At 37.6% G+C, this 16,631-nt stretch overlaps 1 protein-coding gene across 1 annotated transcript; it reads right to left on the bottom strand.

Annotated features, from left to right (window-relative positions):
• Positions 1-733: 733 nt before the first annotated feature.
• Positions 734-16,167, bottom strand: acvr1bb (activin A receptor type 1Bb). The gene is made up of 9 exons (XM_073870655.1): positions 16,013-16,167; positions 7,967-8,212; positions 7,645-7,893; positions 7,290-7,519; positions 4,766-4,934; positions 4,397-4,553; positions 3,494-3,618; positions 3,287-3,417; positions 734-3,164 (listed from the first exon to the last, which is right to left on the bottom strand). Exons 1-9 carry the CDS (start codon positions 16,074-16,076, stop codon positions 3,039-3,041), a joined length of 1,497 nt encoding a protein of 498 aa, XP_073726756.1. The 5' UTR covers positions 16,077-16,167; the 3' UTR covers positions 734-3,038.
• Positions 16,168-16,631: the final 464 nt, after the last annotated feature.

Below are 16,631 nucleotides of genomic sequence, written 5' to 3'. Positions count from 1 at the left end.
CTATGCTGAAGAAGACATGCCCTTAAAATGGTTGTTTCAACAAGACAATGACCCAAAACACACTAGTAAACGGGCAAAGTCTTGGTTCCAAACCAACAAAATTAATGTTATGGAGTGGCCAGCCCAATCTCCAGACCTTAATCCAATTGAGAACTTGTGGGGTGATATCAAAAATGCTGTTTCTGAAGCAAAACCAAGAAATGTGAATGAATTGTGGAATGTTGTTAAAGAATCATGGAGTGGAATAACAGCTGAGAGGTGCCACAAGTTGGTTGACTCCATGCCACACAGATGTCATGCAGTTTTAAAAAACTGTGGTCATACAACTAAATATTATTTTAGTGATTCACAGGATTGCTAAATCCCAGAAAAAAAAATATTTGTACAAAATAGTTTTGAGTTTGTACAGTCAAAGGTAGACACTGCTATTTTTTTGAACACACCCCTTTCAACTAATTGCCCAATTGCACAGCCTTAAGAGCGTGCATATCATGAATGCTGGGTCTTGTTTGTTTTCTGAGAATCTACTGAACCTACTGGTAACTTGTTTGCCACGTAGCAATAAAAAATATACTAAAAACCTTCATTATTCTGGTTAGTCACATTGTACTGCTATTATTTTGAACAATACTGTATGAATAGATGACAATTCTCATGGCATTTAACTTTAAATTAAACACGCCTTATATACACATTCATAGATTATGCAATAAATGATAAACACAACACAATGTAGGAAAATCTGTATTTTATTTCATTTTTTCATTACCCATGTACATGATTGAAATTCCTGAAATCCCTCGTTTAGATTTGGGAAATACACACAGATTATAGGTAGCTTGTGCGGTCACAGAAGTTAAAGGAAACTTTCTCTTGTTATAATACAAGACAGATCACACAGACATGATCATTATATCACACAACATGGAGCGAAGTCAAAGAGCTCTTGCGTCACCCTGCCGGGTTTACATCGAGTTACTGACCGGCTGTACACGCTCTCAAACAGAGAAAACAATCAAATGAGATTTCCTAACTATACTGACGGATTAGCAGCGTGCTAGTTTGTCTCAGTAGTGTTATGAGTCAAAATCAATCCAGTGTAAGATCATAAATCCTGCTGGTCTTTTTGGATGCAGATAACGAAATAAAAAAATGAAAATAAATAGAAACATCACATGCATCAACAAATCCTATATATATATATGATTTTTGGTTTTCTCTGGACACGTTTAAGTATAAAACTAATTGTATAGTGGCTTTGAATTGTAACTGATCACTTACTATCGAGATTGTCAAAACACCAGACGTCAATCTGGAGAGGCAGGGAGATCGAATAAAACAAAACAAAAAAATAAATGCTGTACAGCTTCTTTAAGACCAAATCTACTGTTACAAGCGCTATACAAATAAACCTGAACTGATTCACATTACAAAAATCGTCAAAGCACACAACAGATGATAATGAAAAAGCTAATAAATACAAGCAACTACAACCACACAACAGTCTAAAGAATTAAAAAAAAAAACAAGATTATAAAAAATCAAATCAAACTATTTATACATTCTTGCATATCCCATACAGGAGTGAAGGGCAGTAGTATTAATGGAGTATTTATCAGAGTCAGCTGTCATAAATACAGCGCGAAACCAAACCTTTCAAGTCTTTTTCACACAATTCCTAAGAGACGTAAAACATCAGGAGTCAATCACCACAAAAACAACAAACCTGAATGGACGGTGGGCCTGTCAACATCCACAAATATTAAAATATGAGTAAAACAAAAGCACTTCCAAATCAATCTACGCAAACGCATACAACAGAGTCGTTATCGATTAGAAATCTTAAATCATTCATGATTCAAAGCTTTATTGGCCAGATGTCTTGATCCTATAAACATTATGGATTGTGCATGTTGTATCTGATGGTGATGTGTCTGAATATGCAGTAAAGATTTCACTTTGTCTGTATATCACACAATCTATTGTACGGTTCATAAAGAAGACTTTGAAACAACCCTATGCAAAGTTTCAACAAAAGTCCAAACAATTCCCAAACCTCATCAGCTGATAAAATGTGCATAACCAGTGTTTAAATCAGGTTTAGTGTCGTTTAATGCTACAGCGAGAGGATTAGCTTAAAAAACAAACAAACTAGTTTTCCTGTACTGTACCCAACACAAAACCTTTTCAAACCCGCGACCCGTACACTTCCACGCATTCCTATCGTAATACCTGACTGCCAAGAAACATTTTCACAATGCACCCAACACTTTAAATTAGCTTAGAAATTAAAAAAGGGTCGGCTATTTACATTTCCATACCTTTAAAAATATACTATGTACAGTAGCTTTGCCCATGGAGTGAATGAAAGTTATAAAAACAAGGACGATACCTAAAAGCCAAAATAAATAGATCTCTCTGTACCGATCAGATGTGTGTGCTTTGTTTTTGTTTTTTTAAATCAAGATGGCTGTAATCCACTCGCAAAACCTCCATAATAAAGTGCAAATAAGGTTGTTTTGCTAACACGGTTAGAATTAAATGAAAAAACCAATCATGTTTTGCTCATCATCATTACTTATAACCTTCCTGGAGTGTGTGTGTGTGTTTATTTGTAGATGTTACACAGCTATAGTTTAGCTTAACCGAGGTAGTCTGCTAACCTTTGACACAAACAAATCAAACGTTCACAGCAACCAAGTTAAAAGGGTCAAATACGAGCCATCCCGATGATGTAAAACAACATCTTTAGGGTAAAATGATTGAGAAAATCGCAATGTTGTGGTTATAGAGAGAGATTACAGATGTGGGTGGTAGTAGATTTTGCAGTCGTTTCAGAAGATTGATACATGAGGAGTAGATGAAGACGGGTGGAAAGATGGCAGAAAGGGCTTTTGGGTACCATGGGATTCAGTAGTTTTGGCGTTGGGGGTGAGGTAGGCCCCGCTGCAATATAGCAGACGGAAATACTTTTCACTTAAAACTGGCAGGATAGTTTGGAGTGGTAGCGTTTTTTGTACAGTCTCTCACACTTTCGTTCAGAGTTTGATGTCTTCGTCTACGCTGAGTTGAGACAGGGTTTTTTTGATACGGAGAGCGGTGAGTCGAGCGGCGCCGTTGGCGTACCAACACTCGCGCATGATCTTCCCCATCACACGCAGAGCCTGCAGGAAGAAGTGAATTTATTATTAGTTATTATTAAACAATAATCTGATTTCAAACAGGCTGGAGGTCATGTTTTATTACATTCAAATAATATTTGATTGACGCAGGTTTGGGATCTCACCTCATAGCTCTGCCACCAGTTAGGGATGTTAGGTCGTAACCTCTGATCGCACACCACTTTCCTCATTTCTTCTATGGAGGGGTCAGAGGGCACCAGGTCGTAGTAGGGCAGCTGATATTCCTCATGAATACCTGACACACACAACATGAATGTTATTAACCAAAACAGCATTGTATTGTTTTTGGAAGTTGTGTTTGACTCGATTACCTCCGGCATTGCACCGTCGAGCGATCTCCCAGTACACCAGACCCAGAGCGTAGATATCGGCGCATTTAAACGAATCAAAGTGACGCATGTTAATAGTCTCATCCAGAACCTCGGGTGCCATATACCTGATAAACACAAACAGCACAATACAGTTTATTTTAATGTAAACACGCACTTGGTATATTGTATGGGTGATTCTCTTGAAATTAGACTAATGAGGTGTCATGAAACATTTTGATAAAAAAAAAAGTAAGAGTATCAAAATAAGAAACATACCGTTACAAACATCTTTTCATGTACTATTTTGCATATGATTTCAAATGACATCATTCAAAACAATTTTGTTGTTTTTTTCACATTTAAGAGAAAAATGTTCATTACCGCAACATGTCCATGACTGGATTTTGGTTCTTTGACATGGAAATATTTATAATTAAAAAATTCTAAAAAATAAAAAGTTTCGGTGCATGTTAAACTATAAACATTTAAAGTAAAGAAACACGTGGTATTTGGTGATCATTGGTAAATGTAGAGACAATAATAAGGAATATAAATGTGTCCAAGACCAATTTTTTCAATAATTGTTTAAGCCCTCAAGGAACTAACATTTTCAAAAATTGTTGATAGGGACATAATTGACTGTGACACTCAAGATGGCTACACATATAAATGCATATATTTAATGTAATATCATGTTGCGGTAATGATAATTTTTGATAACGATAATCTAAAAAATGTAAATAATTCTATAGGAAATATTTTTTAATTCCTCTAAAAATAATGTTTATAATAAGACCTTAATCTTATATGTGCAAAAAAAATTGGCTTCAAGGGCTGATGCTGGACTCCTTCTAAATCTGGATTTCGTGAGAATCACCCATATGCATGTTTATCGGTCCGTACCTCTTTGTGCCGACGCGCTGGTTGGGAGCGATATCGATGGTGTCTGTGACGGACTCGTGGCGGACTGCCAGGCCGAGATCGGCTATAGCGCACGTGCAGTTTTTCTTTACCAAAATGTTCTTTGACTTTAGATCCCGGTGAGCGATGCCAGGCTTACCTGCAAAACAACATGAGAAAAAATAGGGCTGATTTTCAAGGGTATCTTTAATATCTTTAAAGGTTTTGATTCATGACGGAGTAAACTTCATAAAGTATACACCTGCTGTGTTATATACCTGATAAAAGCACACACACGCATGATCGTGCATTTGGCTAAACCAATCGTGATATGATATTTTCCCCATATCGCCAACCCCTACGCATACTTACCCTGTGTGCCCAGGATCTCCATGTGCAGATGTGCCAGTCCACTGGCGGCAGACAGAGCCAGTTTGATCATGCCCTCGATAGTGACCGAGTATCGGTTTAGATAGTCGAACAGAGAGCCGTTCTCGTGATAGTCTGATACCAACCACAGCTGAGTCCATGTGCCATTATCCGTCAGCCATCAAACAAACAATATTAGACCATAACACATAGGGTTGCAAAATTAAGAGAATTTTCAAGACTGGAAACTTTCCATGGGAATTAATGGGAATAAACTGGGAATTTAATTTTTTAAAACAAGATTTAATGCAATTTCAGTTGAATTTCTCCCCTACACATTCATCAGTCACATGCACACTGCTTACTGAAGGGCCACTGAGGCCACACCCCCTGCAGGGCTCAAAATTAACTTTTTTATTTGGTAGCACTGGTGCTCCCAACTTTAAAGAGTTAGGAGCACCAGCAAAAATTTAGGCACATCCATCCAAAAATTAAAAAGCACCACAACTACAATGTAAATGTTAATAGATTTATTTTATTAAAAATAAAACACCACCTCTGGGCTTTACACGTCCTATGGCCAGCAATTAAAAGTTTGTCTTCTATTTTATTTTATTTTATTTTATTTTTTGCTGCATAAATTCCTAAATTAATACCCAAATGCTGTTGAAATAGTATAGCAGCAATAATAATTTAACAATTACAGGTAATATGATTAAGATTACATAGAAAATCTAGCAAACATGTAAAACACTGATTAATTGTGACATTACAAAAGTGACCCTAATATAGAAGGCTAATATATATTGGTATTGATTACCAGGATGCTTTTACTACTAAATAGGCAATGTTTTAAAAAATACAACAAAAACATACCATCAGCATTGTCGTATTCCACAGCAACATGGACCACAAGGATGTTTATCGAATGTCCATTCACCAGCGCATGCGCACATACACCATCAAACACACTTTGACAGACAGGTCGGTGTCTCCTTCAATAATAAACACATTTGTCATGACACGCCTTGTGTTTTTGGCACTTTCGTTTCGCCTTGCGCCTTGTTTATACAAGGTATGTCTGGCGCTTAAAATGTTTTGATTCCGCCATTAACGCTGTTTTACAGGATTTACAGTAAACACAGTAAGTTACATTATCATAGCGGAGACACTCGAAATCTTTAAGCCACTCTCTCTAAAAGGTTTAACATCAACTCGTATTTTCCGGTGGTGGAGTTACATTTGAATCCGGATCGTCGTCAAAAAATACAGTAATAACCTTGGCTGTAATCGGCTCGCTCTCGTCATGCTTGCGACGCGTTCGTCTTTTCACATTTCCGCGCTTCACGGCAACAAGGAATGACTGACGCTCATATTAGCCAATCTGCGGTCTTCATTAAACGCAAGAACTTAATGGTGAAATTTGATTGGTTATGTATCGTTGGAGAGAACACTGAACCTGGGACAGCGCCAGCACGCAGGATCACAATCAACTCGCGTCACAACAAAATGGGCAGTCGCACAAATGCTCCCAAATATATTTTAAGGTCGCAGAGATTAAATTTCGGTCGCATATGCGACCAAAATGGTCGCAATTTCGAGCCCTGCCCTGCACACAAAATAATGTCTAAATGTCCATCTTTGCATGTATAAATTACATTAATGTGTTTATTTCATTGAAAATGTATGAAGCTAGCTATCATGTAGCTAGCTCAAGCTGTGATGCTGTTTCTTCTACATTCTGCTAGCCAGTTTTCTGTTATCATACTGTTACTGTACCACCCAAAAGTTTGGACACATTACTATTTTAAATGCTTTTGAAAGAAGTCATTTATTTGATCAAAAATCCTTAAGAAATCATTAATATTTTGATTTGTAAAGGATTTTTAATCAAATAAATCCACGGCTTGATGAGCGCAAGTATCAGGATTCTTCAAAAATTTTATTACCTTGCATGCATGTCGGCTTATGACCAAACAAAATGTTTATTTATGTTTGGATATAATATAGTTTATATAAATTTCCAAATAATTAAAAAAAATTAATTCCCGTTAAATTTCCAATTTGGAATATTTCCTAAATTCCCATGAAAAGTTTCCGGACAATTTCTCTTGCTTTTTGCTTTTTCACATGCATGTTTTCGATTTGTATAAAATGTGTATAGATTTATTAATTCTGATGTTTATAAGATGCACGTTGTCACCATTATAAATCAGTAAACAATGAATGGACGTGTTTAATCTTCTTTAAAGGAACAGTATGTAGGATTGTGGCCAAAACTGGTATTGCAATCACAAACCTTGTGGCTAAAACTGGTACTGCAATCACACAACTAGTGGCCAATACACAAAATGACAACATAAACATCAGTTGAGGGCTTGCCAGCCCACTGTTGTCAGTGTTATAAATATTTGAAATGAAAATTAATTCTTAATGTCTAGTGACATATCAGGGCCATTTTATGATTAATTGATATACATTTCTTACATACTGTTCCTTTAAATAAACGCGTATGAACATTTTTACCTTTGTTATCTGCGGCAATAAAGCCCAGAATGTTCTCGTGCCGGAGCATAATGGTCTGATAAATTTCAGCTTCACGAAACCACGAGCGTTCCTCCCGAGATGAGAAGATCTTCACAGCGACGTCCCCTCCTCTCCACCTTCCCCTCCATACCTCCCCGAAACGTCCTTTACCTATGATCTCCTGCAGCACTATGGTACGAGCCACAGTTCTCTGGACAAACAGTGGCAGACCTGCTCAAAGACAAGAAGGAGTTTATAAAACCAGCGAAAGTGTTTTGTGTGAATAGAAAAAGACTTCACTGCACTGATGCCATTTGAGCACGTTTTGTAGCAACGCCACGTCTTGTGATACTAACCTGAACCAGATCCTGAGGTGGACAGGTCATAGATGAGATCTTGCAGTGTCTTGTCTTTGGCCAGGAACATGTGTTCAGTGCTTGGGTCATCCACCTCCAGTCTCTGCCGGTGGCCGTATGCCCGCTGGTGGTGATGGAACAGAAAGAGACCCAGCAGAACCAGCACACACAGCACAAAGAGCGGACCGGCCACCACTGCCGTCAGCTCCACCGGACCCCATTCCTGACCGACGCCCAATGGGTTTGTCACTGAGAGAAAAGCAGATTAGTAACAAGATCTTTTGTAATTTAATGTATGCTTGGGTTACGTAACGGTGCTCACCTGTAGGTACTTTGAGGTCAATGCCGTTACAGTAGTCTTTATAGCAACAGTGCGTGTTCACCAGTCCTTCAGCACCGAGACAGTAAAACGGCTTACCGGGAGGAACCAGATCCTCCTTCGGGATGCAGTGACGCATGTTCAGTTCCTGTCCATTAATCACAGAGATGGACACCACACACGTCCCGTTTGTCTCGCACTTATAACCATCCTTCTCACATCTAGGTATGGTGCAGTTACAAATCAATCCTGTATAAACAGAGACAAAGAGAAATCAATTTTCAAGTCGACTTTATACACTGTACTGAATGGATAAGCAGACTGTAGTGACTCTTTTAAACAGCAGGGGGCGACAGAGATTATTGCACACAAAAAAATTAAAAGCATTACTTTTTGCACTGTACTATTACTCTCAGGACAATTAAGCAACCCCATTGCCCACCAAACATGAAAACAGTAAGCTAAACACTATGGAGTCTAAAACCTTTTTGTGAGCAAGAGTTAACACTTTTTTATATAGTCTACTCAAAACTTTTTGTTTTACTTAAATGTTTTATCTTTGTTAAAAATGTTAACATGCATAAAGGAAGCCATAAGCTAATATAAAAAATATGTCATGAATATTAAAATTAAGGCTACTAGTAGAATCTGCTTTGGCGGGCAACTCACAGACTCTGTGCGGACAACCTGGTGCCCACGGGCATCATGTTCAAGTCCACTGCACTGGCACTATAATGTTTATTTTTGCTTAATTTCACAAAAACAACTAAAGGATTTCCTTTTCCTCCATTACATTATTTTTGCCACTTTGCATGTATGAAAATGCAGTTTTAGCATTAATTATGTGACTACATTTACTGGCTATGAATACAAGTATGACTACAATCCTACAAGCTATTATTTTTAAAGGTTCTCTAAGCGAATTCACGCGTTTTAGACCATAAAACATTTTTTGTTACATACAGCAAACATCTCCTCACTATCTGCTTGCTTCCTGTCCGCTGATCAAACTGTAAAAAAACGCGATCTCTGTAGACAGCCCAGCCTCCACAAACTGCAATAATAACAAACTGGCCAAACCTACACCAGAAACCATAACAAAGTATTCTAACCAATAAACGCCAAGAAGTATTTGAGGGTTGGGTTTGGGCGCGTTCATGAAAGCACGAAAGGGAGGGGGAGGAGTTAACTACGCTCAGTTTGTTTGAAAACACATTTCAAAAATCAACACACAGATTCGCTTAGAGAACCTTTAAGGTTAGTAGCGCCTCTATTTCGCATTAATACCATATTTTCGATCCTTTTTTTCATGTTATTAAAAGGACACTCCACATTTTTTGAAAATATGCTAATTTTCCAGCTCCCTTGAGTTAAACATTTGATTTTTATCGTTTTGGAATCCATTCAGCTGATCTCTAGGTCTGAAACTAGCACTTTTAGCATAGCTTAGCACAATCCATTGAATCTGATTAGACCATAAGCATCGCGCTAAAAAATAACCAAAGAGTTTCAATATTTTTCTTAATTAAAACTTTACTTTTCTGGAGTTACATCGTGTGCTAAGACCGACGGAAAATTAAAAGTTGGTAAGTTTCAATAGCAGGGGACTATTTTCAGGCATTAATGTACATGATGTAACTACAGAAGAAGAGTTTTAAATAGGAAATATATTTAAACTCTTTGGTCATTTTTTAACATGATGCTAATGGTCTATTCAGATTCAATGGATTATGCTAAGCTATGCTAAAAATGCTAGCGGCAGACCCAGAGATTGGCTGAATGGATTCCAAAACAGGAAAAATCTAAATCACTCTAGGGCAGTGGTTCCCAAACTTTTTCAGCGTGCGGCCCCCCGTGTGTACAGTGCCTTTTTTCGCGGCCCCCCGAAAGAAAATTGATGACAAAAACAGTTTTAAAATGTAATATTTTAATTAAACAAAACATATAAAATTATACCTAGTAGTGCTGTTGGTTAGTTGGCTTATTATTTTTTAGGTTTAATTACACAGAACTCATGATAAATGAATGAATTTTATAAAATGTCATAAAACGGGGGCCCCCCTGGCACCATCTCGCGGCCCCCAGTTTGAAAACCACTGCTCTAGGGGAGCTGGTAAATGAGCATATTTTCAAAAAAAGTGGAATGTCTCTTTAATATACTGCTTTATCTTATATGCATCTACCGTTTGTTTCACACATGCATTTTCTGTAAAACAGCATTAATTTGCAACAATTGCGAATGACCCGCTTGCATGTTCATCAGCTGCACCATTCTCTAAGCAGATCAATCGAGCATTTAAGTTAACAATGAATGATGCAATAATACAACTTTCATTAAGTGACTGATAAATCTCAAACACAACATTGTAATTGAAATATTCTTCACGACATACGGACGATTGCAAAGCGTAAACTGAACTTTCCAAAATTGTCCTGACTGTGTGCAAAATGTCCTCTGCGCCTCCACAGATCGGCATGCAAGCCAGAGCGTGTCGAGCCGATGGCGTGACTGAACACGGCTCCAACGCATGCCAACGAGACTCATTTCCAGCTAAAATGCTGAATCATTAAACACATGAAGCTAGTGACAGATTCACATTAAGTGGATCTGGTTTTATAGTATAGCGTGACATCTTTGGCTCACTCTTATAATTTTTGTGCTTTCTACAACATGTAAACATACAGTAACATGATCACTAATCTATATGTTTGTTAAGGTTTTCATGTGTCAGGGTCATTAAGGTGGGTTTGGTTTCAGCCAAATATATGTATAATAATCTATTAGTTAACAGCTAACAGGATTTGCTGTTTTTAAAGCCGTTCACTTCACATATGTGAAAGTGATTTTAAGTGACTGAATTATTGAGGAATCCACACAGTGAAGCTACATGATTATAGATACAATAATGATGATGAACGCAATGACAGTTTCTAGAGATGTCAGTCTGTGAAAGCGCATGGTTTATTTTTCAAACTTCATGTGCAATATCTCGTGACAGATCATCTTGTCTGGAGTGGACCAGATTAATAGTAACATCAACCATCCCAAAAATGTAAAGAAGAATAAAGAAATGTGTTCTTCAGCCGAAACAGAGACAAATCTCTTCAGAACAGTATCTCACCAACATTACATTTCCAAACTCAAACTGACATACACATGTTCGTGCTTGCACATTTATATGAGTGTTGATACATCCTAGTATGATTACTACCCATAATCCATCGCTCGAGGACTAATTCTGTTACGGCTATAAAAACATACTACTGTTTGAAATGGTTGTGTTACGTTTTCATCCTCGAATCTTAAACCATTTTAGAAAAGTAGTTGGCGATATAATGTGTAGTATGCACTATGCATACATGTGATGTTTTCATGCACTGATCTCATAAGAATGGGAGGATGCAGAAAAACAAACCATTAATAGTTCACTATTGAATACGAAGACAACACAAGATAAACATTGTGATCAAGGGTGAGGACTTATTTCCTATTGAAACAAAGTTGTTCATACCTTTAGAGAAGCTTAATGTTTAGTCAATCGTTAGGAGGACAGAACCATATGGACCGCCCCACCTGTACCAGGCATAAACATCCAGTTATGATTGTTTGCTGTAAATGTAAATGACATCAAGTCCTGGCCCTGAAGGCTTGTTTGTCAATACAGCGCTTAAGCTGTGCAAACAAACATGATACAGTGACAGCTATGGCATGGAATATTTGGTCAATGCAAAACATTAGAACTTGTCACGGTCACGTGGCAGGTGAAAACCAATGGCGGCTGTTATGTTATCAGTGATGCCACACCGAACACGCCATATCGACATGCAAACAAGCACAGGGAAAGAAAAGCATAAATTGTCTGTTTTGGTTCCTCGTGAAGGCTTCAGTCCTACTATAGCTTGTAATTCAAACTCATTACATAACCACAACAAACCAAACAAATATCATTCATGGAAACATTGCAGCTTGATAACAGGAAACAAGTCAGATCCTATTGGGAATACTATCATGTCTAATATTTAGCTGTTCTCCATTTATAAACTACACAGGGGATTATTATTAGCAGAATTTACATTAAATTATTACAACTTATTTCATCCTCTGAATTTTCACTGAGGTAGGTAGTAAATTAAAAGTCCAAATGTTTGTGCATGCTTTACTTCATGTAGGGCTTGTAAGGAGTGCCCGATGGCAAAGGATGCACCAATCTGATATTCTGGATCGGTATCGGGCCAATCCGGGCTTTTTGGCGTTTTTATGCACTTTAATTTAAGTCTTCTTAATACATTAAATAGCTTTATGTGAAGGAACAGCTATACAATTTCAAAGTTCATGAAAACTCTGAACTTGCAACTGTGTTAATGCACCGGTGAAGCAGACAAATGAAACGCGCCATTCACACACACACACACACACACACACGATAACTTTTGGCTATTTTAAAGATCTTAATTTTATAACGTTTCAGTAGGCTGTTGGATGGATGCAATCCGCTATGTGCTAAGCACACAGTGCATCTTTTCTCTTTGTGATTTGAACAGTTATATGAACTTTCCATTGCGGTGCGAGGATTCCCAAGTGAGGATGCTTCAAGTGTATTACATGTAGGTCTCAAAGTGACAGCACACTAAATTAATTCCATGTCTGCAAAACTAATTTTTTTAATGAAATATCGATTACTAATTAATATTGGACTCAATTGAATCAAATCGCCAAATTTGTTGCAATACCCAGCCCTAATACACACTCATTTCAATGGCTTAGAAGGGATGCAGCCTACATAGAAGGGGTGTATGCCAAAATGTTTGAGAAACACTGCCGTAAGGGTTGTGGCAGAGTTTGTGCCTACAGAATTATAAATGATGCGACAAACACAGGCATGTGATTGGCCAAAAACAAAAAAGAAGGAAGGAAAAATAAAGGAAAAAAGGTCACATAAATTCAAGCTTATGATGGCAACAGTCAAAATCTTTAATGTTTTAGCTGGTGTTGGCAAAGGTTTTCTGCCAATCGGATTGTCCAATCCATTTTCAAAATACAAAACATTTCCAAATATGATGTGTGTCCCATAGTGGTCACAACGTCTTCTGCCTCTTTCGCTGTGTTTTTTTGCTATGAGTGCTTTATTGCTGCATTGCATTCACTTGCTGACACGAGCACACGAAAATAAATGAAAAAATGTGCGATTTAGCGAAAATGCGTAAATAAACGTTATGTCAAGGAATGAGGACGCGGAGTGTGTCAATAAGGGTACAGTACCTTAAATAAATATTTTATGTGTGGCATCCACGCATCGTATCGTTGGAAATGTAATTAATGCATCGATCCATATCGATGTATTGTTACACCCCTAATTTATATAGTATGCTGCTATGATACAATCCCCACACGTAATATAAACATTTGTGCTGTGTATTAATATTAGCATTAAATTATATTTTATAGTGTTCATGTGATTAGCTATTAAATACAACTCTTACTCTTTCTGAAGTTTTTTAGACACTGTGAACGTTTTCTTTATCAATCAATAGATATATAAATTAGGGTTGTGCCGATAGACGATAGTATCGTGTATCGACGATCTTCAGACATATCGCCAATGGCAGCCTTTCATGGCGATAGTCATGACGATAGTTGGCGAATGGTTATTATTATTATCATCATAGTTTTATATTAACACCCACAATGCATGCTTTTCCTCACATGAGGGTTTGTGGGCTTCACTTTACGTGGAGAGCTTGTAAAGAGAGAATTCCTTCTTGCACGTACCTGCACTTAATGCGCGCGTCTTGGTCTCCTTCTACCACTGAATCCAGCACGCCGCGTCATGATCAGCTGCGCTTCTCTCTGTCTCACGTGCACGCGCTCTCGTGTCTGTCCGAAGTCTAAACATAAACTAAAGTAGTAATCCTTATGTCTTTGTTCAGTTTAATGCGTTTCATGCGAGCTGAGGCAAACTTTACTTTTTGTTTAAAATATGACCCGCTGCATATTAGCGCCTCTCTCTCACTCTCGCAAACGTGCAGAAAGCTGCGCTCTGTCTGAAGTCAGATCACTAGGTATTAATCCTGTTTATGATATGCATTTCAAGGAGTTGTAGCAACACGTCCCTCGTGTTTAATATATGATTGTGTTTAAAATATGATCGCGTTCCGCAGGACCGATGCGTTTAAAAAGGCACCTCATGAGAGCACCACTGCTTGACACGTGTAGTCTTCTGCAACAGCACTAAACCAATGCATTGAATTGTTTGTATGTGCGCGCACGTGTGTGTGTGTGCGCAGATGCATGTTTTTACAGTTATTAAGTAATCATGATAGGGTTTTAATGACGCGCTCGCATTAATGGCATCAGGTTTAAGAAGGTTGCGGTCATGACGGTGTTGCTCTTGTTTTTTTTTGTCCACCCATCAAGTGCCTTGTTATAATGAGTAAAAAATTAACATATAAAAAATGAGTAAACTACTGCCCCGCCCCCCGATAATATTGTGTATCGCCGATCTCACAGGCTGACGATAGGACGATCTGAAAATAGGGCATATCGCCCAACACTAATATAAATTAATGTTACTAAACCTTGCAAGGAAATACTCTCGTTTATAGTGTGTTTTGCTATCCTAACAGAAAACAAGGGCCTTTATAAAGGGGGTTTGAGAGCTGTAAAGAAAGAGCCCCGGGGTAAGAGTTACCCCACATCAAACCAAACAGAGAAACAAACTGACTGTATGTCTCACATGATACTGAAAGAATAAGAGACAAACATAGAGAGATGGGGTCAATGCTCGGTCATGTCTCTGATAAATAACAGAAGCTATTTTAGTCCATGCACACCAGCTTGAGACCCCTGAATGAGATCCCAGAAGTGTCTCAATGAACCCAGCATTATCACAACCCGTACAGTAAAACACACCATAATTCACAGCCAAGCAGAAGGCCAACAATACCACACACAGCTTGAGTCTACCCTGGTATTAACATGGTATTTCAAAACAGTCAATTTCCATTGAGAACAATAATTTGCATGACTCCCCTCTGTACTTATATTGATCATCATAATAACTCATTATAAACATCGTGCAGGTATTGTCCACCTGTCCTGATACTTCCTCAAAACTAATACAATGAATCACTAACAGTAAACCTAAAACAAGCGAGAAAACTAAGAGTACACAAACGTGCAACAGACCAATGCAAAGATACTTTAAAGAGAGTCATGGTTTAAAATGATCATTTATTTGATCATTGGTTTATAATGATTTACAACTAGTTTATTTCTTACTTCCTATATAAAGATGCATAGATAAACCATCAGTAAGTCTGTAGTGGTAACGCCTCACTTCCGCAAAATCATAAGACCAAACAATGAACAAACAAACCTTTATATAAACCAATATATCAACATTAAACAATAGCATAACACACACTGACAAGAACAAACACAAGTGTGTAACTTATAACAGAGAGAAAAGAACACAATAACTCCGTAAATGTGTTAAAGTGTAAGGTCTGTGTGAATTCCGGTTGTTTAGCAATCATAGTCAAATCAATACAGTACTGTAAGTTATACAGTATATAAAGAGGCCTGTACAGATGATAATAAACCATCAAATGACTGAAAAAATAACATTATACAAACAAACAAACAAACAAACACAAAAACATACAGCGTGTTTTGGAAGTTCACATATTTTATGTTTTTTTATTCAAACTTAACTTTACAGACATGTATCAAACGGTATTAGCCTGTTAGCATGCTAACTCTTCGCCTACGTGATCTTCTGACAGAAAAACGGCCATCCTGATTAATTATTGTTTACATTATACATATAGGTAGAGTATAATTGAAAGTTCTTTATATATTCATAAATCTGAAGGCAAAATAGGAAATGAGAACGGAAATGAGAGAACAGTCTGAGGGTTTGTGGAGACGGTCATTAAACCGCGAGCGCCATGTTGTTGTTGAGGTAAATTCTCAACGTTCAGCGAATAAAACACACTTTTAGACTCACGTCCGTGAATAAAACAGTACATAAATCACCCAAAACTAACCTTCACACACTCGGTTTAATCCTAGTATAAGGATCAGGAACCGCAAGATTCGCCGTGGGTCCATCCTCACAGGACTCACATCTCACTGACTATGCGCGTGAACTCGCGGGGCAATGAGGCGAGCACGCGCTACAACTATATTTGACCATTTCGCATATTTTTAACCTGCACCAATTTAAATGATCTAATTCACTGATGATTAAACATAAAAATAAATCATAGATAGATATATTTTTCCACATTGGTGTTAATGTAACAACAAGCCCCGGTCTTAATTACTAGGGGTTAAAATAAAAAATGATTATTTTCTATAATTTTCTATTTTTTATATATAATTTTCACAGATAGGCCTACAGTTTGATTGTTGCTTGGCGACAAATTTTACATTTTCTTAAAGGTTGTCCCCGTGCGCGCGTGCTCGTCGGTTATGCGCGAGAGCTATGCTGCCATCTGCTGGGCATCATACAAAACAAATCAGAACCAAAGTAAAGATTATTTATCATGTACACAGCAATAATAATGTGGCTTTTATAAATGTAAAATTGTTTAGATGCAATACATGTCACGTAACTACACCACATTCCAAACTACCTAAATATTTATCGATTATAAATATTAT

The sequence above is a fragment of the Misgurnus anguillicaudatus genome, chromosome 8 (genome assembly GCF_027580225.2).
Source record: "Misgurnus anguillicaudatus chromosome 8, ASM2758022v2, whole genome shotgun sequence".
NCBI lineage: Eukaryota > Metazoa > Chordata > Actinopteri > Cypriniformes > Cobitidae > Misgurnus > Misgurnus anguillicaudatus.
Note: the sequence above shows the minus strand (reverse complement) of the source record. Positions and strands in the feature narration are given on the sequence as shown.